The 25,546-nt window shown below is 43.2% G+C and overlaps 2 protein-coding genes across 2 annotated transcripts; both read right to left on the reverse strand.

Annotated features, from left to right (window-relative positions):
• Positions 1-3,616: 3,616 nt before the first annotated feature.
• FAM177B (family with sequence similarity 177 member B) lies at positions 3,617-6,517 on the reverse strand. The gene is made up of 4 exons (XM_016221146.2): positions 6,353-6,517; positions 5,786-5,852; positions 4,266-4,363; positions 3,617-3,808 (listed from the first exon to the last, which is right to left on the reverse strand). Exons 1-4 carry the CDS (start codon positions 6,515-6,517, stop codon positions 3,617-3,619), a joined length of 522 nt encoding a protein of 173 aa, XP_016076632.2.
• Positions 6,518-9,432: 2,915 nt separating this feature from the next.
• Positions 9,433-25,148, reverse strand: BROX (BRO1 domain and CAAX motif containing). The gene is made up of 13 exons (XM_016221185.2): positions 24,975-25,148; positions 22,705-22,821; positions 21,833-21,939; positions 21,391-21,487; positions 19,611-19,706; positions 18,520-18,592; positions 17,454-17,559; positions 16,565-16,654; positions 15,004-15,089; positions 14,070-14,151; positions 13,606-13,756; positions 12,218-12,377; positions 9,433-11,232 (listed from the first exon to the last, which is right to left on the reverse strand). Exons 2-13 carry the CDS (start codon positions 22,803-22,805, stop codon positions 11,149-11,151), a joined length of 1,233 nt encoding a protein of 410 aa, XP_016076671.2. The 5' UTR covers positions 22,806-22,821; positions 24,975-25,148; the 3' UTR covers positions 9,433-11,148.
• Between the last annotated feature and the right edge of the window lie 398 nt (positions 25,149-25,546).

A 25,546-nucleotide genomic window follows, 5' to 3' on the forward strand; every position in this document is an offset into this window, starting at 1 on the left:
AATAGGACCATACAAGGAATAATTTTTTCTAAAGAGCTTTCACCATTTCCCCCCTCTTTTGCCTGAAAATCTGACCACTGTGTTTGCTAGCCCTTGGAAAACCTGTTTAAGGTGCCCTAGAATAAAAACGGTTCTAGTTGCAGTTAGTTTCATTTTGCTGTAGGTATAAAATAATTATATCTTGTGGTCGGAGGTGGTGCCATTTGGCAAAGGACAGAAACTTTTCCAGGGATAATTGAAGGGCATCTTCTCCAACAAGCCTGCAGAGATGAAAAGACCCAAACAATTCCCGACAGGCTGCTCACTCAGGGAAAGACACTCGAATGATTTATAAATGGAGATAAAGGGTGGATGCCTGTGTGTGTTTGCCAAAGAGCTGCTCTGATCCTTTCAGACTTTTTGAATTTCCACTGGAAAGGTTAAAGTTTAGGTGACTTCATCATTAGAAAGAAAGATAATAAAATTAACTTTAATTTACCCACATTACACACAATGAAATGTGGTGAGAACCTAAAACATCAAGAACCAGAAAATCATGTAAATTCAATTTATTGATGCAAAAGACTTTTTGCTATGTAATTTGCTTAATTGGGGATATTTGGGGCTTGGCAAGAGTTTGGGGCATAAATATTGCTGGAAGAGAGGTTAGTTGCCCCTTTCCCAACATATCCTTGGATCTTAGAAGCTTCCAGATAGACCTGGGCAATCCCTTTCGTCCACATATTGTTAAGCATCCATAAGTGCACAAAAGGCAGAGATGCCTTCTGGGAGGAAAATGACCAGGACAGCAACTCCTTCTCAAAGTTCAAAGATATAAATATGAGGTAGGACGGGCTGGGATGGTAATGACCAAGGCTAGGTGTCATGAAAGAGCAATAAAGGCCCAAGAGGGAACCCGCCATAAAAGAGGGGGAGTCTGGGCTGAACAATACCATTGTCTAGATTGTTGCTGGGGAACGTTGGTTCTGGTTATGAGTATGGCTAATGGTAGAATCCCCTCCTACTGAGTCAATTTGACATTATGATTGTGTTTGAAAAAATAGCTATGGATCTGTGAATAAAAGAGTTAGAACTCTACAGAGTTGTATTTCCTTGAAGCCTAATTTTTTTGGAGGGGATGCTTGGTACACTGAAGACCCACCTGGGTGAATCAGCGAGTGGAAAATATGAGAAGTGACAGTGGCGGCAAATGAAACAGACACTAAATATGCAGGAGATGGTTGCCTGGTTCAGCCCCAACACAACACAGTAAGGTAGTCGGTCTTGCCTTGAGGACTGAGGCAAAATTCCGGCCCTCTGAGAGCATTATGAGCCTTGGATGAGTACCTGAGTCCTTATGAATATTTAGGAACAAAAATATACATTAGTTATCTATTGCTGAGTCAAAAATCACCCCCATACTTGGCAGCTTAAGACGACAAACATTTATTAAGTCATGGTTTCAATGAGTCAGAATCCAGGAGCGGCCTACCTGGGAGATGCGAGGTGAGGGTCTCTGTCGGCTGGTGCTGCCGTCCGGTGCAGATGGAAGGGAGACCGTCTTCTAAAAACACTAACAACACTGTCCATGTCTAACCCTCTCCAGCACAAAAGCTCCAATGAACCCTGGGAAGGGTTCTATCTATCCGGGGAACTCTGAGGCCTTGATTGGTGGGAAGCCTTGATTGGTCTCTCCAGAAATGAGAGGCAGCTGGGAGCCCCGGTTCCTGGAGAGGCCTGGGCCCATCAGCAGCAAGACTAACTAGGGAATTACAGTCCCCACGTTTGCAGCCCAAGGGTCAGACTGCGTTTGGAATGAGCTCCCTAAAGAGGTGGATATCCATCCGGGTGGTGAGACCCCCGCCTGGGCCTCAGAGGCCTGCAGCACCCCCCACCCTCCCACCCCGTTGCCCTAGGCCTCCTGGAGGGGCGTGGGTCGCAGGGAAGCTGCAAGTTCAAGTGCCTTGAGCAGCCTGATCACCGGTGCGGACTCTTGGGGGACCAAAGTCTTAATAATTCCAAGATGTGATCCAACCAATGGCACCTGCTGCCCATGAAGGCAGCCCTGGGCGGCAGTGGAAAGTGTTCCTGGAGCGGGGCAAGGCAGGGCTGGCCTGGTTCCCTGATGGGAGACACCGGGGGCCCTGGGGCCAGAGAGGCCTCTGCTCTGCAGAGCCTGCTGCGGAAGAGCGAACTGCACGCAGGCTCTGCAGCTCTCACGTCGGGGCCAGGACCCCATTCAGAAGAGGCAGGGTCTCTATCCCCGACTCCTGGGAGAGAAACAGGGGAGAAGCCAGGCATCTGCCAATGTCCAGGCCCGCACCACACAAAGGCTCCTGTTCCCCCTGAAGCCAGATATCAGGGGAACCGGGAAGTCTTGCTTGGAGGCACCTAGGAGTCCTGCAAGGAGACAGCTGGCAGCCCTGGTTCCTGGATAAGCCCGGGTCCCCAGCAGCAGCACTTCCAAGTGGGGAGTGACTTTGCCAACTTTGCAGCCTCACTCAGTATCGGGTCATGTTGTGGGGCTGCGGGTGTCCCCCCTACCCAGGAGAATATCCTGGTGGTTAGGCCTGGCCGTGGCATCACAGGCCTGGGGCATCCGGTTGCCCAAGGCCTGCTGAAGGGGTGCATACTGTGTATTACAGACTGAGGGGTTCAGAGTTGCCAGGGTCCTGTAGCAGCTCAAGGGTCCTGAATGGCAGGATCACTGGCATGGCTCTTGGAGGACCCAAGGCATCTGAACAACTCCAAGCCCTGACCTACCCAATGGGCAATATTCTCCCTGAAGGCAGAGCTCGAGGTTTGAACGGCCTAGTCAGGGCAGGGCCAGTCACGGGCTGATGAGTCCTCCAATAAGAGACAGCAGGGAGCCTGGGTTTTTGGAGGAGCCCCAGGACTCTCCATGTGGCCTCTCCCCATTCAGAAGTCCAGCCCAAACTTCTTTAAAACATGGAGCTTTCTAAGAGGACAGGCTCCACATGCAAGCACTTATCAAGCCTCCACTTGCTTCCATTTGCCACTAATTCACTGGCCAAAGCAAGTCATGCGGCCAAGCCCAGAGCCAATGCCGGTGGGACTATATCAAGGCATGAATTCCAGAAGACTGGTGCTTCAGGGACCCTCAATCTAACAGTCTGTATTAACCATTAATTATTGACTAGTATTCACAATTTTCAAAGTGTTTTCACATTTACTATCCCATTTTGTTTAACAATAACCCCGAGGAACAAATAAATGCCACCCCTATTTTACAAAGAAAGAGGCTGGGGCTCAGGAATCTGGATACTTAAAATCACACAATTAGTAAATGGTGGACTTGAGACTTGAACTCAAGTCTTATTACTGTTACCTCATAGCTACCTTTGACCAGCACAACCTGTATTTAATCTTTCCAGATTTTAAAGATTTGTTGTCAAATAAATAAGAAAATCATCCATTTTCCCCAAATACTTTTACTAGAGCTTAGATTGTTTATTTATTTATTTTTAATTGTTTTGGGGGCAATGCACCCAATTCTTAAAGACTTTGATAAACTGTAACAGAGTTATTAGCAGATCTGGCTTAGAAGGGCTACCTCTGATGCTGTTACCATGGCAATCAATGGCCAAGGAACAGAGATCCAGGGAAACTATAGCCCTCATTCCCGTGAGGAGCTGGAATCTGCAGTCAGACCCTCCCCGGATGGGGTTGTCCCCGGAGGGCTGCCCTCTGTGCTGTCCTGGTGTCTGGTTCCATACTCAGGGCCTCCAGCTTTCAGGTGACACATCTCATTAGGAACTGTGGATGGCTGGGCCTTTGATCCGTGCCCTTGGCTGGCCTTGTCACTTTCCTAGTATGGAGAGAAAGGAGAAAAACTTTAACTATAAGCCAAATACCGCAGAAACACACACACACCGTTATAGAGACATCCTCATAGGAAGTGCCTCCTTTAAGCAATCTCAGGCTTCACACTCATCTACCGTCTTGTGACATTCTCACTTCACAGGAGCCAGGCAAATACAAAGAAGTGTCTTGGGAGTGAGGGGCAATAGACAAATAAGTCGGTCTGACCATGGGAGCTCAGGAAAATTCTAGTGCAGGAAGTTTTCGCTTAAGGTTGTTGATAGGTTCTGCAACTTTAAGCCAAACAGCATGTAAGGAAACCAGTGTTACCCCCTGCTAACTGATACAAACGAGAGCTAAGTTACCGCCACCTGTCATCAGCGTTATGACGTGAGACTTCAGTACCTGAGCGACCAGCCTTCCCATCTCAGGGCTCTTGGTGTCCCCACCAGGATGTCACATACCTTATTTTGCATTCTGTAATATTCATTTAACATATACTGATATTTGGGTTGATTAAGACCAAGGAAGACAGCAACTCTCCCACCGAGGAAGTCACAGGCTGAAAGAAAGAACAGGCACTTGGGTAAAATGAATTAATAACGACAGCTGGGAGGCCGTTGGGGTGCCAAGCTTTCAACGTGCCTGCCAGTGGTCTATCGCTACACTTCACTTCGGGGCTGACAGAAGATTTCAATCGCTCCGGCCTTTCAAAAAATTCTAGGACTCAAAGGGAACCTGTTAAATCTTTTCTCTCCACGTGGGAATACACCCCAACTATTCTTTCCAGGTGACTATATCAGTAGAGGTTTTCAAAGTACTTCATCCAGGTACAGCATGGGTCCTGGGCAATCAGAATAGATGGAGCCCGTCCCCATGTGTATGTCACACTAAAAGTTCCACCCGGTGTTAGCAAGACCCGTGTCGGGAATTCTTCCACGCATCAAGACACTCCTTCTTAGCAGCAGTTTTAGGCCCTCCTTGTCTGCCGGCAAGCGGGGTAGCAAGGTAGCAAGCGGGCCCAGCACTGTGATCATTGGAGTTAGAGTTAAGGTTAAGCATGAAGCATCCAAGTCAATCGTCCCTCTGCTCTTCCTACGCCAGCAATTGTGACAACCAATTAAAATTAACGGTATGTTTACTGGCCTATATTATCCATTCAATATCGAGTCCCTTGAAAGCCAACTGTCATTTGTCTCTGTGCCCCAGGGCCCAGCACGGAACCAAGCGCATATCGGTGGTCAATAAATGTTTACTTAATGAATGAATGATCAGTCAGTTTCTAAGAGCTGTATTTTATAATTTCTCAGGTTTTTAAGGTTGCTTTCCTCCCTGTGGGCTGCACGAACATCTGCACGTTAGAAGGAAATGAGTAATTAGATGTTGTCAATTGTGTTTTAAGGAAAACCGGTGAAAAATCAAGCACAATAAAACTCTTAGGCAACTCATGATGCTCTGGGAGGGGTCATTAATGTTGTTTATAATAGAGTGATTATGACTGACCAGGGAACGTGGACTCTGTCACATAACAATCATTTTTTAAAACTTGGGAGTTTATTCAGGTGAAGTTAACTGAGGGAAGACTGGCTATTGGCTTCAAATACTTGAAATTCTGTCCCCTGAAAGAGGAATCTAGACTGCTTTTGTATGGCCTTAAGAAAGACAAGTAGAACCAATGGGAGAAACGTTAAAAGAAGACAAAATATGAGACAGAATTGACTAACAAGAGCTGGAAAAGATGGAAAAGTCTGCCTGAAGATGTGAGGTTCCATGAGGTCCCACGCCTTGAGCAATGATCAAGCATGGATCTAGAAGAGACCAGACCATCAGAATGCCGTGAAGTGAATTAAACCACTGGAAGTCCATCTAACTCTGAGGATCTATAAGTCTATATAGAAAAAAATGAAACAAAATTTTTTAAAAAGCAATCACAAAAAAGAGAGAGAAAAAACAGAAAAAAATAACCTTCGCAGTACATACTTACCAGAAAATGACAAACTTGCTATTCGCCCTGCCCAAAACCACAGGTAGGGCCCCCATGAGAGTTTAGACTGGAAAAAAAAAAGAGAAAAATCGAGTGAGAGTAATAACCAGTATAATGACTAGAGTCTTTCATGGAGAGGCTTCAAAATGCTTTATAATATGTTGCATTTTCTAACAGATGAGAAAACTAAGATGATAAAAACTATGATTTGGCCCAGCCGGGCATGGCTCAGCGGTTGAGCGTCGACCTAGGATCCAGGAGATCCAGTTTCGATTCCCGGTCAGGGCTCAGGCCCGGGTTGCGGGTTCGATCCCCAGTCAGGGGTGTGCAAGAGGCAGCTGATCCATGACTCTCATCATTGATGTTCCTCTCTCCCTCTCCCTTCCTCTCTCTGAAATCAATAAAGACATTTTAAAAAAATAAATAAATAATTATGAGTTGACTATACATGTATCTAGATGTAGAACCAAGGAGTTGGCTTAAAACTATATTTTCTACAAACCCTGTCCGGCGTCATCCCTCATTCACTCAGCCCCACGCTCACTGCTACTGACATTCTGAGCTTACGGGGTCGAGGGTTGGACTCGTCCTATGTCCTTCCCCCTCCTCTTCCTCGGTGCTGTATTCCTCCATGACGTCTCCATCAACAAAATGGATCATTCTTTTGGGAGCAGGCCTCTTGGGAGGTCTGCTCTTCTCCAGTTCTGCCTGCTGGAAACTGCCTTTCTCCATGAGGAAACAGAACAGCCAGTGCATTAAAAAAACAGGGCAAGTCGCACAGGGCAGTGTTTCTGTAGCTGAGAGGTGACAGAGTTCAGACGTAATCAGAGCAGTGATCTCCTCAATTCTTCAAATCCAAGAGAAGACCGGTCATTTCTGTACCAAAATGGAAAAGATTCGCTTAGTAATGGAAGTGTGAACTTTGGATCTTCAAACAAAAATTTTCAACAGGGCTCTCTTACCCCGTGTTAATTGTAAAACCCACAACTGCTCGTAGGAAGGAAGGGAAGGGAGGGAGGGAGGGTTTGAAGCACAACAATATTCTAAGAATAATACTATTGCAGAAGTAAATATTATCATGAGATAATGTTGTTATAAATATAACATATTTATAAATATTATATTGCCACGGGAAGGAAAGGAACCCAAAGAAAAGAAAAATGCATTCAAAAAGCAACTCACCTGCAGAATCCCTTTGCCTTTCCAGTCATCGCTTTAATTAGCTATGGTTGTCTTGAAAGTAGTGCAAAATCTGGGGCTAGAAGGTGCTCGCTGAGTGATAGTTTCTATAAAGCTCGGCTGCGGCCGTGCAGGGCCCTGGATGGAGCCTGCTGACGTGGGCCGGCTCTCCCGGGGGTGGCTTCCAGGGTGGCCGGTGTTTGACTTGTGGGAGAGTCGGTTCTATTTGCACATCCTGCTTGAAGTAAGCCCAGTGGCCCTCAGGCTTGTCTTCAGATTAGAATGATCTGAGGCCTTTTTAAAAATGTCCAAGGCCACTTCGATCACCGTCCCTAAGGGTGGGGCCCCGGGCGCTGGTTGCTTTTGAAGCCGCCCAGGGGATTCCGTGTGCAGGCGAGTTTGGGGACCACTTTAGACTTAACTTCTAAACTGAAATAGACTTGTGAGTTGGTGCTTTATTATTTTTTTTCAAGAGGTTTTTTTGCTTTCTGCTTTCTGAGCCTTCCTCCCCCCCTTTCCCCAAGATAAAAATCTTAAATATCAAAAGTTGATGAAAAGGGCCTAGCAGTCTCATGGGTTTACTCCTCTCGAGACCATCCCCCAATACACATATTTCCAAACCAGTGAAGTACCCTGTACCCCAGACGCCTGGCTCACCCTGTTATCTTACAGGCTAATGGTAGCTGTGGGATCTCAGGAGAAAATACCAGTTGTGCACTGACACATGTATATCTTTTAATTCAGATGGGCTCTTAAGCAAAGGGTAGGATGCGAGAGGGAGAGACTGATGCTCCTGCAGTCCGTTTAGTGGGTGTTTTCTGTCACCTAGTGGACATTTTAGGATGTGCTATGCAAAAGTCGCCTTCGTAATCGCTGTGCCTGTGACACAGAGGGGGCTCCGTACTGAATAGTGTGGAATCTACCTATTTTTGTTGACTAAAACCTGGGGAGCGTTGTCAGCTTCACACCAAGTGCCTAGATATGGATGTTTTGAAGCAATCTTTCAAAGGACCTACAACGTGCTTCATTTCTTATGAGCACCTCTATTCTCGTTTCTTAAAAGCCTCAAATGTAGTTTGTCCAGGATTGTTCCTAAGGGTGTGATGCAGTTAGCAGACTGTAGCATCTCCCTGACCTTTCTGGGCTCAGGGCTCAGTGGTCGGATCTCTTTTTTTATCTACTGCCTCGATGGCCTTATTTATAGCTTTAAATACCATCTACATACACATTCGTGTGGGACATTTTTATCTCCAGGGCAGACTTTCCCGCTGCATCTCAGATGCACAGATTCCACCCTCTGCTCAGCACCTCTTCTTGGGTGTCTAACAGACAATGTCAGTCCTACCAGGTCTAAGTCTCTGCTGAATTCTCAGGGCCCTTCTGCCTCTTCCCTCCGGAGGGGAAGGGCTTTTCCCCGTGTGCTCCTAGCTCCTATCTCCCCCCCCCCCCCCGCACAATGCCTGGCACATTGCTGGAACTCGGTATTTGTTTAATAAATGAATCATACATTGAGTTCACTTTAACGGGTGGGGGAAGGTACTATATAATCGATTAGAAAAATAAGGAGAGAACAGGCTTGTCGTTTTATTTCCTGATGTTAAAACGGCCACCTTTGAATATACTTCATTCCTCTTACACACTAATCATTTCATTTTAATTAACTCCTTCACTGAAACACGGCATTGTGATCTGTACCCACAAAGTAACACACTAGTTCTAGATCCTGACATTTAACTTCAGGAAGGTTGTACCTGCGATTTCAGAGAGTTCTTTCAGTTTCCATGAATCAAAAAATGGTTCAAATGCACCAGGTTAAAATGCAGCGAAGAGCTGACCTAAGAGTTCACCTGGGCCTCTGCCGGTGGGTCCTCCCAGCTGCCACCCTCTCGCTCCCCCCCGGGGGTCTAAGCCTCTGGCCTCCAGGGAGAGCAGCGATGGGACATCTGAAGATGGGCCACCTGAAGCCCCACCGTGCAGTATCCACTAACATTGCCACTGCAGTTTACTTTTAGGCACATATTAAAAGATAAGGAGTATTTTCTTAAAGCATGGTTAGTCTGGAGAGTAAGGAAATCTCCGAATATGGTTTTATTTCTGAGTTTGTTTATGTAACACTGAGAATGCCACCTCGTTTCCAAAGTACAAAGTTTTCTCCCGAGTGCTATACAGTGATAAGCTCTCTGGGAGTTCACCACAGCCCACAGCACCGATCACAGTGGGTAAATACTAGAATAAGGTATGCACAGGCCAATCGAAATCCTATTTTGAGATTAGGAGATGATAAAAACCAATAAACAGAAACCAAATAGGTCAGGGTGTGTTGAACAGTTAATGAACTCACGTAGCATAAAACAACTGAAACACACGGACCGGTCACCTTTCAATGTTGCTGAGAAAAATTATGATTTCACGTTGTATTACCTCTGTTACTGGCTTAATAAATGTAAAAATACTTATAGAAAAGCAAATAAAAATCCCAATGAAGCTGTAAAATTACTTTTATTTTCATAAATAAAAAGATAATTCGTTATACAAATGCTTTTAGTAGAATGTTAGCTGTCACCATGTTTTCATTGAAGTATGAAATGTACACAATAGTTAATGCAAGCAGTTACCTCTCTCTAGGCTTTCATGCAACTTCTTTACATCTCAACTCCCCCAAATTTCCAACACTACTTCAAAGAACATGAGAAATGGGATATTTTAGTCACAAGCATCACCTTTGCTGAGTCAACAGAATATTTATCTGCTTATGTAGAAGTTGCCAATTAGGGACTAAAATGCCAGTATTCACTGCATTTTACAGAAGCACCAAGCATATTATGTTTTCATTCCATATGTGGTTGTCTGACCCGCAACTATGTCAATGTGAGAATTTAGCCACTCGGTTAATAAGCCCTAGTACCCACGATAAACAGATCCTACAGGCTGCGAGCAATAAGCTGTCGTCAGTACTGTTAAAATTTTGCCAGTTAATGGCATTCAGCAAATAGACGAGTGATTTTGTAATCAAAATGCAGCGAAAGTTAATTATTTTTCCTATAGACAGCAAAATAAAATTAAATGTCTGTTCAGTTATTACTCCATTTATTCTGGAAACTGCTTCAAACAGTCAATCTTTTATAGCAAAGAGCATTTCCATATATTATTTTCGGTAGCATTTCCACATATTTTTACAAAACACTGATTCTATGCAGCTTTTTTCAAGAGTGTAAATGATGCTTTAAGTAATCATTTATTTGAACATGATGTTGATCCAGACAGGCGTAATCTATTTATTCTTCATAATGAAATGTTTACTCCTATTTCAACAGTCTAAGCATATTTTTCAGAGCTGCTGCATGGATTCAAGGGTTTATCTGTGTAAGTGCTCAGTGCAGAGCCCGGCTTGTAGTAAGCTCTCAAGATGCACTGCTCTTATTATTTTATTAAGTGAACCAGTCCGTTTATAACAGGAAAGTTAGCTGAACACCCCCAGATAATCATCAGAAGATAAACCTACAGGTGTGACTCTAGTTAACGTATATGCATCCCCTACATCCCAAGCCTGTGCCTACAGGAAACTAGCTGTTTCAAATATTACAAGCTATTTTTAAGATCATACTGTGTCTGTCTGCTCTACTGAGTTTCTGCTCTGGTCTTTGGCCTAAAGCAATATGGTTCTGACAGAACATGTGTATTAGAAAACCATATAAAAACAAGGTACACGGAAATCGGATAACAAAGCATTTTACTCTAACTTCCCTAACAAAGAAGTGGAGTTACAGTATAATTCAGGACAACCCATCTCCTTCAGGCTTCAAGGTATTCGTGACATCATGCAACAGCTGACATCTTCAAAAACCTTCTCATTCTGTCTCCCCTCGCACAGAAACATTACTCGCTGTAACATTACTACCCAGAGCTCGGGGAAAAAACAAAACTAAAAACTAAACCTCAGAAACACTCTTAAGAGGCAGAATGAAGTCTTTCCCATGTTGTCCTGGTTAAAAAGGAGTGTGGAACAAAGCATGGAACCTGTCCAGTATATTAAAAATCTACAGCAGCTAAATGAGGCAGATTCCCTCTGAATGTACAAGTTATTCTACAGGCTTCAGAGAAATTGTTTCAAGAATGTGGGCGGAAGGCCCAGGGTCTTCTCATCCACCAGCAGAGCAGCTCCGAGCGCACACTGTGTCGGTGTTTTAGGAGATGGAGCACCCAGTGTCCTTCTGAGGTTTAAGGTCTGGTTCCTTCACAGGCTTCACGTCTTCTGGTTTGGGTTTGGTCTGGGGAGAAAGAATATAATGATGTAAGAGCTTAGGCCAAGATTCAGAAAACAAACATTAGACTTTTTTCATTCTTAAAAGAAGACTATTAAAAGATGACTTAAAGATGCTGCATTAAATTCTACAATACTGAGCTGAACAAAGCTGTTCTGAAAGCTACACATCAATTCGATTTAAGACATTATGGGAAAGCGACACTGGTGAGGATGGAAACCTAGGGGGAGGCAGAAATCAGGCCCGTGCTCCTCTCACTATGGCTGAGGAAGGAGAGACCAAGGATGTACATGCACAAGGAGCCTTTAAGCTTGGAAATCTCTCATGAGAGTAACAGGCTGCCTCGTAGGGCATTATTCTGGAGGCTGACCAGGATACAAAGATGGCTATTTTAAGGAATCATGGTTTTAGCATGGGTAGGGAATTATGTAAAAACCACCCAGTTTCAAGGGTGGATTAATTCCCACTCCCTTTTTTTCAGAGCCCTCGCTCTTTTGAAAGTCAAACCTCAATACTTCCACTTAACCTACCCTTTCATTGAATACAGCAAGGACTTAGAAATGAACACAAGCAGTCTTATTTTACCGCGGATGACTCCACGGAATGTTGAAATTAGGTCAAAGTTTTCGTTACCCAGCACTAGGCTAAATTAAAAAACAGAGAGCATCGCTATAGCAACAGAGACATGGATGAGCCACCTTCCTTACACCTGCTCTCACACTCTTCTCACAGGAGGCTCTGACAAACTGGAAAAGAGGCAAGACACTGTGTTGAACATAGGTCAGTCAATTAGGGAGAAAATCAGGAGACAGTGAAGGCCTAGAGGTCTGATCTCTGAGAGTTCTACAGCACATCTCGCCAAGCACCGCAGTAAGCTAATTTAACATTTGGACAAACATATATATCTACTTATACAGAGAACAGTATCAAAATGCTGTAACTCTGAATTCTTTCTAAACGTTTGTGAAGGAATGAAAACGCCATCTCGTACGCTGTCCTCCTTGGGTCTTTTGGTGAGGTCAAAGGCAGCCAGCGTGTCTGGGGTCCAGTGCGCACTTGTGGGAGGAAATTCGAAAGGTACAGGCTCCACGAGGCCATAATTTGCTTTGAGTTCTAGTTGTGGAGCTTCTGTTGGAATTTTTTGAAAGTAGCTGCAAAAAGCCATTTAAAGAACAATTCATTAATTCATTCATTAGCTATTTGAGCACCTATTATGTTCAAGACCCTGTGCAACCTGCTTCATGTAGCTTACAGAGGAGCAGATGACAGTCCAGAAAACTTGCCAACTACAGCGCAGTGTGACCAAAGCGATGAAGATGTAGAGGAACCATGAGAACACAAGAGAGGGGCAGTTAACCCAGGTCTGGGGTTCGGGGATGCTTTCCACAGCCAGTGCGGAAGTTAAACTAGGTATGTTCTATGGAGTGGGAGCACTCAGCAGGACCAGATGCAGACTATCAGGAGAAGAATGGCAGAGATCAAAGCAGGGACACACTGGGGCTAATGTGGCAGCCCGCTGTTGAAAAGCTGTTGTTTTCATAATATATTTGCTATTGGATATTTACAGAACCTATGTGAAAGAAATGGTGAAACGAGACTGAGGGTCGAAAAGAGAGCTCTCAGTACCTGAAGAGCCCCACTAATCCCGCGTGGGAGGCACCACAATCAGGGCTGTGGGCTTATCCTCTTTGCACTTCTCTCTCTGGTTTTTCCACATTCAGCACAGTCTTCTCCTAGTTCCGATGATCTCATTATTTTTAAATGGGAACTTTAAAAATCTTCAAAAAAACTATCTACCAACCGACACAAGTGGTGATCTACAATTTGATCAATGCTGATTAATAACAAAACTGACAGAAAATTAATTTCCCTGCTTTACAGGCGGCTGAAACCAGAGTGAGATGAGTATGCAAAGGGAGTTGAGAAAATATATGTGTGCGTGTGTGTGTATATGCACACATATATATACACACACATATATAAGTAGAACATATGGAGAAAGAATGGCAGGGAAACAGAAAATCTGGACAGTATAAGGGAGCTATATGTTAACAATTAATGTTTAAATTTTAAAATCTGCTTTTATGTATCATCAGAGCCAGAAAAAGCATGAAGTCCAACCCAAGTGAACTTTACTACCAATTTAAAGAGAAGATGAATGCTCACCTTAATGGCAATCTGACATGAAATCTTTGGAAACAGATCAATGAACACAGCCCACCCTCTCACCCGTGCACCCCCAACCGTGGATCGAAGTTACAGGTATTTGCCAAAAGAAACCTGCGTGTAAGTGGAACCAAGCAGTTCGCACCAGTGTGTTTCAAGAGTCAACTGTACGCTATTACTGAGATTACCAAGGTACTGCTAAGCTGTACTCACATGAACCCGTTCTCTCTCTGACATTTTTCCAGGGTGTTCTTCACGAGGTTTCCAAGCTTCCTGAAGAACAGGTGTCCTGACGGCTTGACAGTTGGTCCAGGTCCCTGGGTCTCCCCATATTCTTTGCATAGAGCTTCTGCCTTTGCGTACACTGCGTGCGAAAGGGACAGAAAGTCATTTGGCTGTAACTCGTTATTGATCGTTTATACTAACAAGCCTGTGAATCCGAGGTGGCAGGGAATTTTCCTGCTCTTCCCCTAGTGTGACAGCAACACCAGCCACAGTGCGAGGGGAGGGGGGGTCCTCTCTAGATTTAGAGTCTAGGTTTCTAAGGCATTTTTTCTTTTCCCTAATTCCCATCTCCTTTCATGACCTCAGCCAAAATCTCTTTCAACTGCCTCTCCCCTTTATGATAAAACATTTGTTTTTAAGGAGGGAGTTAATGTTCTGGCAGGAATACTTACATTTTTCTGCTTCTTGGAGAGACCTGATTGCTTCACCACACTTATCACTGGCCAACAAAGTCTGACCGTGGTAACAGTAAGCCTGACAAAAGACACACATTTTTATTCATTCTCTCCACAAAGATGCTTTCTACTACCTTTGTTTTAACTGTGCATCAGATAAGTCATTGCCTTTGTCCACTGTTTGAAGTACCAATGCAAACCCTTACACTTATTTAATTGAATAAGCTCCCCCCCCCATCTCTGTTAGTATCAAAAGTGGAAATTATGTCAAACCTTTGAACCAAAGTAGTCTTTTTAACCATGGGCCGAGAGCAAAAAACATCTGCTGAGACCTGTTTCTAAAACTAGGGCATTGTGGGTAAAGGAGGGAAACCACTGTGCGGAGGGGGAGGGGACTGAGGTTAATTTCAGAGAGGAAGAGAGAGAAACACTGATCTGCTGCCTCCCGTATGTGCCCAGATCAGGGACAGAACCCGCAACATTTCCACATACGGATGATGCTCCAACCCACCAAGCCACAACGGCCAGGGCAGTGCTCGGTGGGTGCAGAGGCAAAAAAGGCACTTCTAAAAAAGGGCTTATTAATGGTTCTTCACCAACACAGGTGACACAGTGCATGGCACGATTTAAGATCAGAATTAGTAACACTCTCTGCAGGACGAAATGGGAGGACTCTCAGGCTCAGAAGGTGCCAGCTAAACTGGGTTTAAGTGGAACGTAACTCCATCGCTAGGGTCAGGTTCCAAGTCCTCTGTCATCTCTTCCTACCCACTTTGGTTCACAGTGGTGGCTGTGCGGACGGCCGGTGAGCATCCACTGAGAACTGTCCACTACTTGTAAAACGCTAATTAAGGGTCTGGAGAGATGACACACCTGCCACTCAGGCTGGAAAGACCGTAATTTACACTGTTTTTGGGTTATAAATACTTACATAAGCCGTGTAGAAGCACATTTTCAAAAGAAGGTATTTTCTCCATTTAGCAGAGTACGCAGGCTCCAAACTGGATAAAGTATGATCTAAGGTTACATTTTAAAAAGCAAAATATCATTTCACCCTGATTCACTAGAAGACTTTCAGTTCACATGTTCAGATGCTAAAAGCAGAATGCCATTCAAGTCTCAAACTCAGGTATTTACACATTTTTTAAATACCTCGATTTATTTAAAGTGATTTATTTTTCTAATAACTAGGTTTTAACTACATAATAAGACTGGGTATTTGATGGTTAGTATACTATTATATTACCTATTTTTTAAAAGAATTTATATAACAATGCAAAGAGCAGTCTGGTAACCCAAGTTGCGAAGGCCACTAACTCCCCTTCACTGCCCCATCACCGAATCTCACATGCAACACACACACACACGTCCTGCCATGCATCTCTCAAGTCTGTTTCTTCCTCTCCATTTCCCACTTTGCTGTCTTTGTCAAAGCTTTCATCACTTTCTCCTTACACTAAACCACTTCTTCCTAAGTGCTAAGTAGAGTCAGCCGGCCATTCCTTCACCTACCACGCCCATTTCTCATCTTGCAACCATAGGGACCTTTTTAAAACTCAAATCCAATCAAGTCAGATTTACTTGGTATCTTTTAATGGGTCCCAAGCATCTACTGAGTAACGGCCGAACTTCTTAGATGGGCTTGCAAACCAATTCACGATCTCACACATGCATTACTTCCCTAACCTTTCCTGTCACTCACCCGTGTTTTAGCCAAGAGCACCTGTCCAAAGGTCCCATAAAGAGCTAAGTTCCTTCTTATCTCTACATACTACAGAATGTTCTCTTCTTATACACTAAAGCTTCCTAACAAACTTAGAACTTCTGTTTATATTTCAAAATAAGGCTGAAACCCCGTTCCTGTCAGAAGCTTGCTCTAGCATGCCCAGATCCTTTAGGTGTTTATTTCACTGCTGCAACATCTTATTTTGTGCCATAATAATGTATTTGTCTCCTTCCCTAGACGGTGAACCTGTTCCACTGACCTTTGTATACTCAGCAACTGAAATAGTAGCCATCCCATAAACAGAAACATGTATGTGTTTCCTAAGTGAATGAAAAGAAAAACAGGCTAACCTGAAGACCAGAGCTCTAGTCCTAACTTCCCACCCGCTAGCAGTTAAACTATCGATCAGTTATGCTAATCTCTGGATTTCAGTTTCTTGTCTAAGGATAGTAGTAACTATAAGGTTGTTATAAAGACCAACAAATTTTCAAAAGCAAAACAGCTGTATAATTATTAGACATACCTGGTTAAAAAAAAATAGTATCGTCGTTTCCATTAGAAGCTATATAGCAATATTAACTGTGAACAACTCTAATTCTTTTATTTTCTTTTAAACAAAATTCATAAAAATAATGCAGATACTATTCCAGTTTTGCAAATAGTGAAAAATCTGAGAATCTTTTTGACTTGCCTGTTCCCTATTTAGCCCAGAGGTTAATCTGAAAATCTAAAGACTAAAAACATAACAATGGAATTATAAACATACCTGCTTTCTGATAGAAATTGGCTGTTTCATAGGCCAGTGCAGCTATCAGTCCAGGAGCATGCTTTAGCTCGATTGCTCGAGCAATTGTTACTGAGGCGAAAACACAATAAAATGAATCTAAGTTCAATTACAATAGCAAAAGACAGCAGAGAGTCTATTTGGGGTTTTAATAGTTAAAAGTTTTAACATGAAAAGCTATAGAAAATTCAAACACAAACTGAGCTTGTTGGTTCTGATATAATTTCTTTATATAAATCACTAGCCAATTACCAGCTAATCACAGAAAATCACTAGTGTAAAATAGCACAATGTAAGAGGAAACAAATACTTTTAGCACACTGGAATCTGAAATAAAGCAAAACAAAAGCCTACAAGCTTTATTGTTTTCACCTAAGCCTTCATTTATTTCCTGCATTAAAAGGGGAAGATTTTAAAGCAAGCCAAGTAGTGGAGGGAGGAAAGGGCTGAGCAAGGTCAAGCGGGACGAGATGAGTTACAGATTTAATTTTATGCTGTGAAAAACAGCATGAAATCTAATCCTCTTAAAGAGAGCCATGAAATGGCGAAGCCTTTTCCTGCTAACTAAAAATGAAGGCAAATGCTAAAGGGAAAATTATTCAAAACCTGAAACTCCATTCCAGCTAATTCTGATTTTTAAAAAAAGGTGTTTCTTTGGCCCTGGCCGGGTAGCTCAGTTGGTTGGAGCACCATCCCCATGTGCTAAGGCTGAAGGTTCGTTCCCCGGTCAGGGCACATACAGGCAAACAATGAATATATAAGTAAGTGGAACGAGTCAATGTTTCTCTCTCTCTCTACAATCAATCAATAAAATAAAAAAAATTTTTAAATGCCAATACAGACTTTCTTCAAAAAGAAAATCTTAGGATACCTTCTTGAGCTTCAGCCTGACACTGGATAATATAAGCTTCTATGAGCCGTGCTTCCAAATCTCTCCCCTTCTCTGCAGGTGTGATAAGCCTTGGGATGTGACTTTCCTGAAAGAGAAAGAAGAAAATAAAAAGCCAAATTTATTTTAACCCAGTTGTGAAAGATGAAGCCAATGGAAGCCGAGACATTCCTTTTAGGGATTTATCAGAAACTTAGGGCACTAACACAAAAATGTGGGGGGAAAGAGCAATACTAAGCTTACAGAGAATAAAAGCTCCTAAAACTTGTAAAGCTTTTATAAGCTTTTGTAATAATAAGAAATTCAAGAGCAAAATGTGGGTCATGATAGATTAGCCAACAGCGAGTCATGTTTCCACCTTAGAAAGTGTTCAACTGAACAGTAACCAAGTTCCCTTTGGCAGGGCAGCCATCGTGTTCATTCACATTAGTAACTAGATATAACGGCAACTACAATTCTATAGCTACCTCAGGACCACAGCTTTTTAACCACTGTAAAATCATCTTATTTTATCACAAGAAAACCCAACACTGGTCTCCAGGACATAGTGACTTAGTTAGAAGGAAGTGGGAGTAATTCTGATTGGACATATATTAATCTTTCCCCTAACTCCCATCCTATCTTCAAGCAACTTAGTATAATTAGTGTGTATTGATCGCCCTCCAGTGTCCTCACTGAGATACAGAGAAAACACTCGGCAGCTCAGTGCAGAACCACGACTGCTCCTGGCCGCTGCTGCAGACATTGGAGAAGTGCTAAGAACCAGCGTCATGGTGCTTTGGTTTCTGCCTTTTCAGAAGAGACAGAAAAATAAGCAGTGACTTATAACGTGAATTTTCTCACTGTAAAATTCACTGGGGATTGTCTAAAACGGCAACAGTACTATTCCATAGCTGGCTGCACTTGTCGACAAGGCACTCAGCATAAGGACACCAGCACACACAGTAGCACTTTTTACATAAATGAATAATGCTCTCCTCGCCCCCACCCCCCAGGTAAATGAAAATTATTCCAGAAGGAAAGCGAGAAAGAGATTTGATTACTTTACCTTTAAATGTTTAAAAATCCCGGCTGCAACCTTCAGGCTTCGATGGACCTCTTTCGCTTCTTCTTCTGTTACACTGGAAGATGGCAGCCACGTTACTCAGGGGTCAATCCGTTGCTGGCATTAAAACCAACAACTAGCAGTTTATTACAAAACCGAGTGAGTCCTTCGTGTGTGTGACTCACCACCAGTTCTCTTCCCATCAGAAACTCTAATTTGACATTTAACACACGCACGTGGGAAATACCCAGAGAAGAAACTACACGTGACAACAGAGACCCTGTCTAAAGGCTTTTCCTTCTAGATAATGTTCTGTAATAAACTGGCACCGAACACTGTGCTCTCACTGCACACACACTCTGAAAGCACGTAAATACCCAGTCTCACTATTCTGCTCATGTCAATCACTTAAATTACCTTAGCGGTAATTTTACATCAGCCCACACAATTCAACTTCTCTTTTATTTTTTATTACACTTCTTGGTGTGACACTGGTTAACAAAATTATGTTCCAGGTGTCCGATTCTTCAACACATCGTCTGTGTGCTGTATTGTGTTCTCCGCCCTGAGCCACGTCCTCTTGCAGAACCATCCTTCTCAATGCCACACGTTATTCCCACGCTCAGAGGCACCGGAACTGCCAGTGGGTTTCATATTGTCAATATCTACTTTCACTATTGTAAGAACTGTATCTCATTTTACTTCACAATTCTGTGATCTTTTCATTTGATCACTTGATTGACTGGTCTTTCCCTGGTTGATTTGTAAAAATAATTTCTAATATGCATTACACTTTTTTGACCCATCTGTCATTTTTAAAATTCTGTTTATGGTACATTTACATAGTCAAATATTCAACCTTTTCCTTTTCTTGGGTTAGGGTTTATTTAGAAAGACCTTCCCCATGACAAGATTATTAATTTGTTTTCCTTTTGACACTGAGCTCCATAATTCTGATAATACACTAACATTATGAGGCAACCTTTCACTATCAGAGTGGTACTTTTTATCAATAGCCTAGACTTTTTAATAACAAAGCTCCACATACTGGAAAAATAACACATATGCATATAAACCATTCCCTTTTAACTTACTTTTCTTTTCCGGCCAGTCTTGAGGCGTACTTGGTGTACCATAAAGCTACATTAAATCCCATGGAAATTAATTCAAAAACAGCATCCTGCTGGGCACTAGAATCATAAACATGACTGTTAAGTTCTGTCCATTAAGACATTTATACATGAGGCCTACTGTACATCCAACTCAAAATTATAGAGAACTATGTTTTACCTGAAAAATGAAGAAAGGGTCCTTGTGTTTAACATAGATGGGGATATAAGGCACGTGATTAACAATGAATAAAATGTATGTCCTTCCTAATAGTAAGCATGAGACTAGTAGTTGTTGCCAGAGGTTACCGTACACAGAGTAGCTTTAAAAACACAGATTTCTGGGACTTAACCCCAGAGAGGCAGGAAGGCTGGCAGCAGCCCAAGATCTGCATTTTTAACAAGTACCCAGTCGATTCTGGAGCCAGTGGTTCTTACACCACATTTTAAGCAAATGGAATTCAGATGAGAGATCGTTTCAGGCTAGAATAACTAAAGGAGGCTTAATGGTGTTTATAGAATCTGAACTGTGCCCTGAAAGATGGCTGGAAGGGAAGCAGAGGGCATCCCGGGTGAGGGAACAAAGCTGCTAAAGCACAAGAAGGTATGAAGGTTTTTCTGACAGTAGAGACCCAACTAGCCTGACTGGAGTAGGTGGTTCACAGAAAGAAATCGAGGAACAGAGGCAAAAAGCCAGGCTGAAAAGAAACTGAAGATGCTGAGCTAAGCCAATCAGCAAACTACAAAGAAACGGTCTTAAAATCAAGTATATTTTACATCTTGTTTCCTTCAGATTCTATTACTAAATATGACACAAAGATGGCAAAAGCTTACTAAGCAAGTAAGATAATACTAATTTTTAATCACTAGACATCTGCTAAGACCCTGAAAATTCCTTATACATTATCTCATTTATCTCAAATGAGGAAGGAAACAGAATACCCTTATTTTACATACACAATATTAAGATAAAGAAAAATTACCCGAAGGGAAGAAAGTAGAATCATGATTCTACTTTGTTGTCTACGCCTTAAAAGGAATGGAGACATGGAAAGTTTTTTAGATTAAAAACGAACAAACAAAAAGGTTTGTTATAAAACATATGGTAATTCAAAAATAGCATGAACTACTGTTTAATATGTTACAAGATACAAAAATACGACAGTTACAAACAAACTACCCTGCTGAAATAAATGTAATGTAGTTTAGTAGCTTATTCTTTTCAGCATTGAGATCTTTTGAATGAATTGCATCTAGTAGGCATCTCTAATTTATAACTTTACTTTTAAATAAGATAGTTTTGCTCACTTATAGTCTCATGAATAACTCCCGTTTCCCCCTTTATTTCAATCTGCCTCACTCCCAAACATTCCACTTTTAATGTACCACATCTAGGTAGCAGAAAGAAAAGGAGGGGGAAAACCAAATTCTGCTCTGCGTGAATGGAGGCAAAGCCCGAAAGCCAGCTCTGGGTTCCAAATTCCCAAACCACTCTGTGTGTTATTAAAAGTTAAGGCTGTTCGAGTCTAGTTAACATGTGTACTGATTTTCCAAAAAACAGATTTGGTCCAGGAGAAACATGATATTTTTACTTAATAGACTATATTAGGAACTTAGGTGAAATTTTAAAAATTAATTTCCTGATAAGAGAAAATGCTTAATCAGATCTATATTTTATGTCTTCAAATACCAGGGCTATGAGTTAACCACTGGCTACACAGTTACAAAAAATGGTTTTGATTTAGTGCTGTTAGCAGCTGCTCACCTTGGAACCTGTCCTTGTAATGTATCGGTCCACTTGAAATTTTGAATATAGCGTAACTTACTTTCTTGGCTCGATTCATCCAATGAATTTATGAAACCTATAAAAAGGTACAAACCGTTTCAGTTTTAGAAACAGTATCTAGTATTCTATTTGGAAAGTTTTCCAGATAATGACTTTTGCAGGTACCTGAATGAAACTCCTAACTCCTCTCCCTCTCTCACACCTCTTCCTAAAGTAACATAATCTGAAACATGTACACATTTAATGTATAAGACATTAGAAAGACCACATACCACCCTTATGTTCTCACGTTTCTGAACCTCAGGCATGCCAAAGAACATAGCCCAAAAGACTATATTCGGATTTGAAAAGTTTCAGAATTAAATGTGAACTTCTGCACAGTCATCTTTTAAAAACTCCAAAGTTGGTATAAATAACTAACCTTGTAACAGTGAAAAATATGAATCTGCAGCGCCCTTCATCATTTCTGGATTGCAGCTCAAATCCGTAAACAATTCAAGCAGCCGTGCCCTGGATGACCTCAGGTCGCTCATAGGAAACAAAGACAGTCAAGTTAGTAAGCCGCATGCCAACGAATCTTGAGTGGTCCAGATGGAGTATTTATTCATTGATACTAGCTCCAAGGAGGCTTATTCCAACAAATATAGACGAACACTTACGAACAGCTAACTAAAAATGGGCTGGGCTACTTCGGGAATTTGTCATTGTTAAGCTATTTAACTAGAAGCTGGGAAAAGTAATTCCTGGACTAGGAGGGCTAAGTAGGCGCTCAATTATCTGCAGCCCAACTTGTATAACGTTTCAGTCATCTTAAATGATAGAATTTGAGGAAAATGTACCTTAAAAATATCTAATTTAGGCTACTCATTCTATTGATGGATAATTTGACCCAAAGAGGTTAAGAGACTTGCCCAATACTACAGATAAAATAGTTAATCTGGGACCAACCAGTAAAAGTCTAAGATCAGACTTGGCAAACTACAATGTATAACTTGTCTTTGTATGGCCCACAGTTTATTTTTGTAAAAATGAACAAAAGAGAATATGTACCAATGACTGTATGTAGCCCACAAAGCCTAAAATATTTATTTACCCTCAACCTCTGGTCTAGATTAATAAGCCAGTTTTCCTACTTTTTGGCTCCAATTAACTCTTAATGTCATTTATAAGTCTGTAAAAGTCTAAGTTAGGGACAGTGTGTTACACACTTCTGGACTGCCCAAGGGACCTAAATAAGTACCTGGTATCCAAAGGTGGCTCAATCAATACTTGTTGAGATTGACTACAACTTACCTGCAAATTTTTGAAGCAGCAGGACTAGTGACTACGCCATAGTAGTTAAAAGAAACGGGAGCTGTGGCTTTTAATGGGTTCCTATGAAACCAATGTGTCATTTTCTCGAGATGTTGCCTATAAACAAAAAAAGGCATAAAAGTTAAACAATGTAAATAGCATAAAAATAATTATTTTCAAAATAAAATATATACATTTTTATATAAAATATATGTAAAACATACATATATAAACAAAATGCTTCATTGCTATAAGTCAATCTTGTTTTGTCTATAGTAGTCTATGTTTAGATCAGGCCTATTAAATAATACCACCTGGACATCTGCCCACATTACTGCAATGTTAAATACACTGAAGCAGTAACACTTAAACTTCAATGTACATAAAATCATCTAAGCCCAGCTGGCGTGGCTCAGCAGCTGAGCATCGACCTATGATCCAGGAGATCCCGGTTCAATTCTGGGTCAGGGCACATGTCCAGGTTGCAGGTTCAATCCCCCAATAGGGGGCATGCAGGAGGCAGCTGAGCAATGATCCTGTCTCATCTTTGATGTTTCTCTCTCTCTCTCTCTCCCTGAAATCAATATATATTAAAGATAAATAATAATATAAATAATAATATAAATAAATATCAGTAGAGGGTGGCAAGGTCTTGTTAAAATGCAGGTTCTAATTCAACAGTCTAGGGTAGGACCTGAGATGCTGATGCTGCTGGTCCCCACACTACACTTTTGAGTAGCAAAGTCCTAGACTTTGGTTGGACAACTGTAAGTGAGAAGGCCACAGGACCAGGTGAATTGTCAAAACAGGTTCCAATGGTGCCCTTACTTACGACTGCTAAGCTTACTTAAGACAAATAGGTTTTAAATGAACTACATTTCCCACATGATACCTCTGGCATCAAATGACTGGTTATATAGCATGTGTTCTATAAATATATATACTTTCTACGCAATAGCTAATAAAAATCAGTATCTTCATTATTAAAAGACAATACTTGATCAATAACTTCTATCCTTAAAAACCAAAAAATTAAAATATCTAAGTAAGTAAATGCCACCTAAAAAAAAAAATTAAGTTCCACACCTTTTAGGTTAAAAAAAAAAAAAATGGTGTATGTCACTTGCCTACAAGTCCTTGAGATTTTACAGGAAAGCCTAGCTGAAGACTTAAATGCGGCAGATTCCAGTGACAGACAAGAAATTCTGATAAGGTTTGATTAATCTCAAGGCATCATGTAATGTTGTGGATCAATTTTTCTTAATGGACAAAAACCCGTGGGCTACACAGGGTATAAGATACCTACTTTTAGCACCTCCCTTACCTATTTAATTATTCATTACAAAACCGGTTCTAGAGAGCGCCAGATATTTAATGAAGAGAAGATGCATTGTGTTCTCAATGAGAAACTGGGCGAATTCATTTATGACTCAAACATTTAACAAGCCCTGTAAAAATCAGTAATCATCTAGACATGAACCAGGCACGCCCCCTTCATAACCCAGGTGGAAATCGAGCCTTGCAGAGCTAATGGCACACAACCCACTCGATCTGGCGACAGCAGATTTCTCTACAAATAAGACTTTTATCTTCGTCCTGGATTCTCTGCTCTCCTGCCCTCTCTGAGGCCCAGCACCCCACTTTCCAGGAATTCGGGGGGGCGGGGGAACAGAGGGACGCCACGCCCACCCGCAGGTGCAAGGGGACCTTCAGAGTCACGAGCAGAACAGCGGGACCCAGGTTGCCATCTATCCCGCTCCCACGGGCGGAACCGATGACTCACCGGGGTCCCGCGCTCCAGGGACCCAGCCCACCCGAGCGGCGCCCGGAGCCCGGAGCCCGGAGCGCCCGCTTCCTGTTTACCTCCAGCCTCTTCCTCCCGGGCGCGGCGCGTCGCAGGCGGCGGCGGCTCCCCGCGCAGGCGCCGACCCCAGCGCGCCCCTCTTTCCCAGCAGACATTTTTGTGGAAAACCGATAGGGCCCACGATCGCTAAACCAACCCCGGTTTCGCTAGAAGCGCCCCCCAATGCCAGCCGAGACGCGGGGCAAGGCGATCCCGCGCACCTGACGGTTAACACTGTTGACTCGCGGGGCCCAAGTGGATTGTCTCCTTTCCTTTGGTTTCAAGGTATTGAAAGGAGACTCTGGGGACCCCTATCCGGGAAGTCTAGGAGACTGTAAAAGGGGGGCGACCCCATTGTTTGGGACTCCGGGGAAGCGACAAGGGCAGGGGTGTTACTGGCAAGCGCCCGTCCTCTTGACACACTTACCGGGTTTCTCGGAGTCTGGACGGCAGGCCTCCGAAGGGGATAAAGGCAGAGTCCGAGCGGCCGGCGAGGAAGAGGGAGGCGGAGACCCCGCTCCCGAGCTAGAGCGACGCCAACTGGGCCTGCGCGGAGCCGGGGTCACCTGACCCGGCGGCCATGACAGCTACCGAGGCAACGGCGCCGGCCGCTGGGGGCGGGGGCTGGCGCGTCGTCGCAGCCCCTCCGGGCGCTCCGTTCCCGGGCCCTTTCCTAGCTGCTCCGCCCCGGGCTTTCCTCTGGAGCTGCAGCCTGATCTCCTGAGAGGAAGCGCAGAGGCGGCCCGGCCTCCGCAGCCGGGGAGGATGCCGCAATAGCGCCCGCGGCCGCTGGGGGAGCGGGGCGGCCTCAACCTAACGCGGGGCGGGGCCTCGGGGGCGGGGCGGCGGCGGGGCGGCCGCCTCCGAGCCGCCAAGTTTGGCTGTGGCGGCAAATGGGCTTGGGCGGCTCCTCGGCGGGTGGCGGTGGTGGCCGTAGCGGTTCCTCCTGGCCCTGTTAATGTCGGGGCCAGGCCCGGGGAGGATGGCGCCCTAGAGCCC

This window comes from Miniopterus natalensis, chromosome 21 (genome assembly GCF_054644295.1).
Source record: "Miniopterus natalensis isolate mMinNat1 chromosome 21, mMinNat1.hap1, whole genome shotgun sequence".
In the NCBI taxonomy this organism is placed as follows: Eukaryota; Metazoa; Chordata; class Mammalia; order Chiroptera; family Miniopteridae; genus Miniopterus; species Miniopterus natalensis.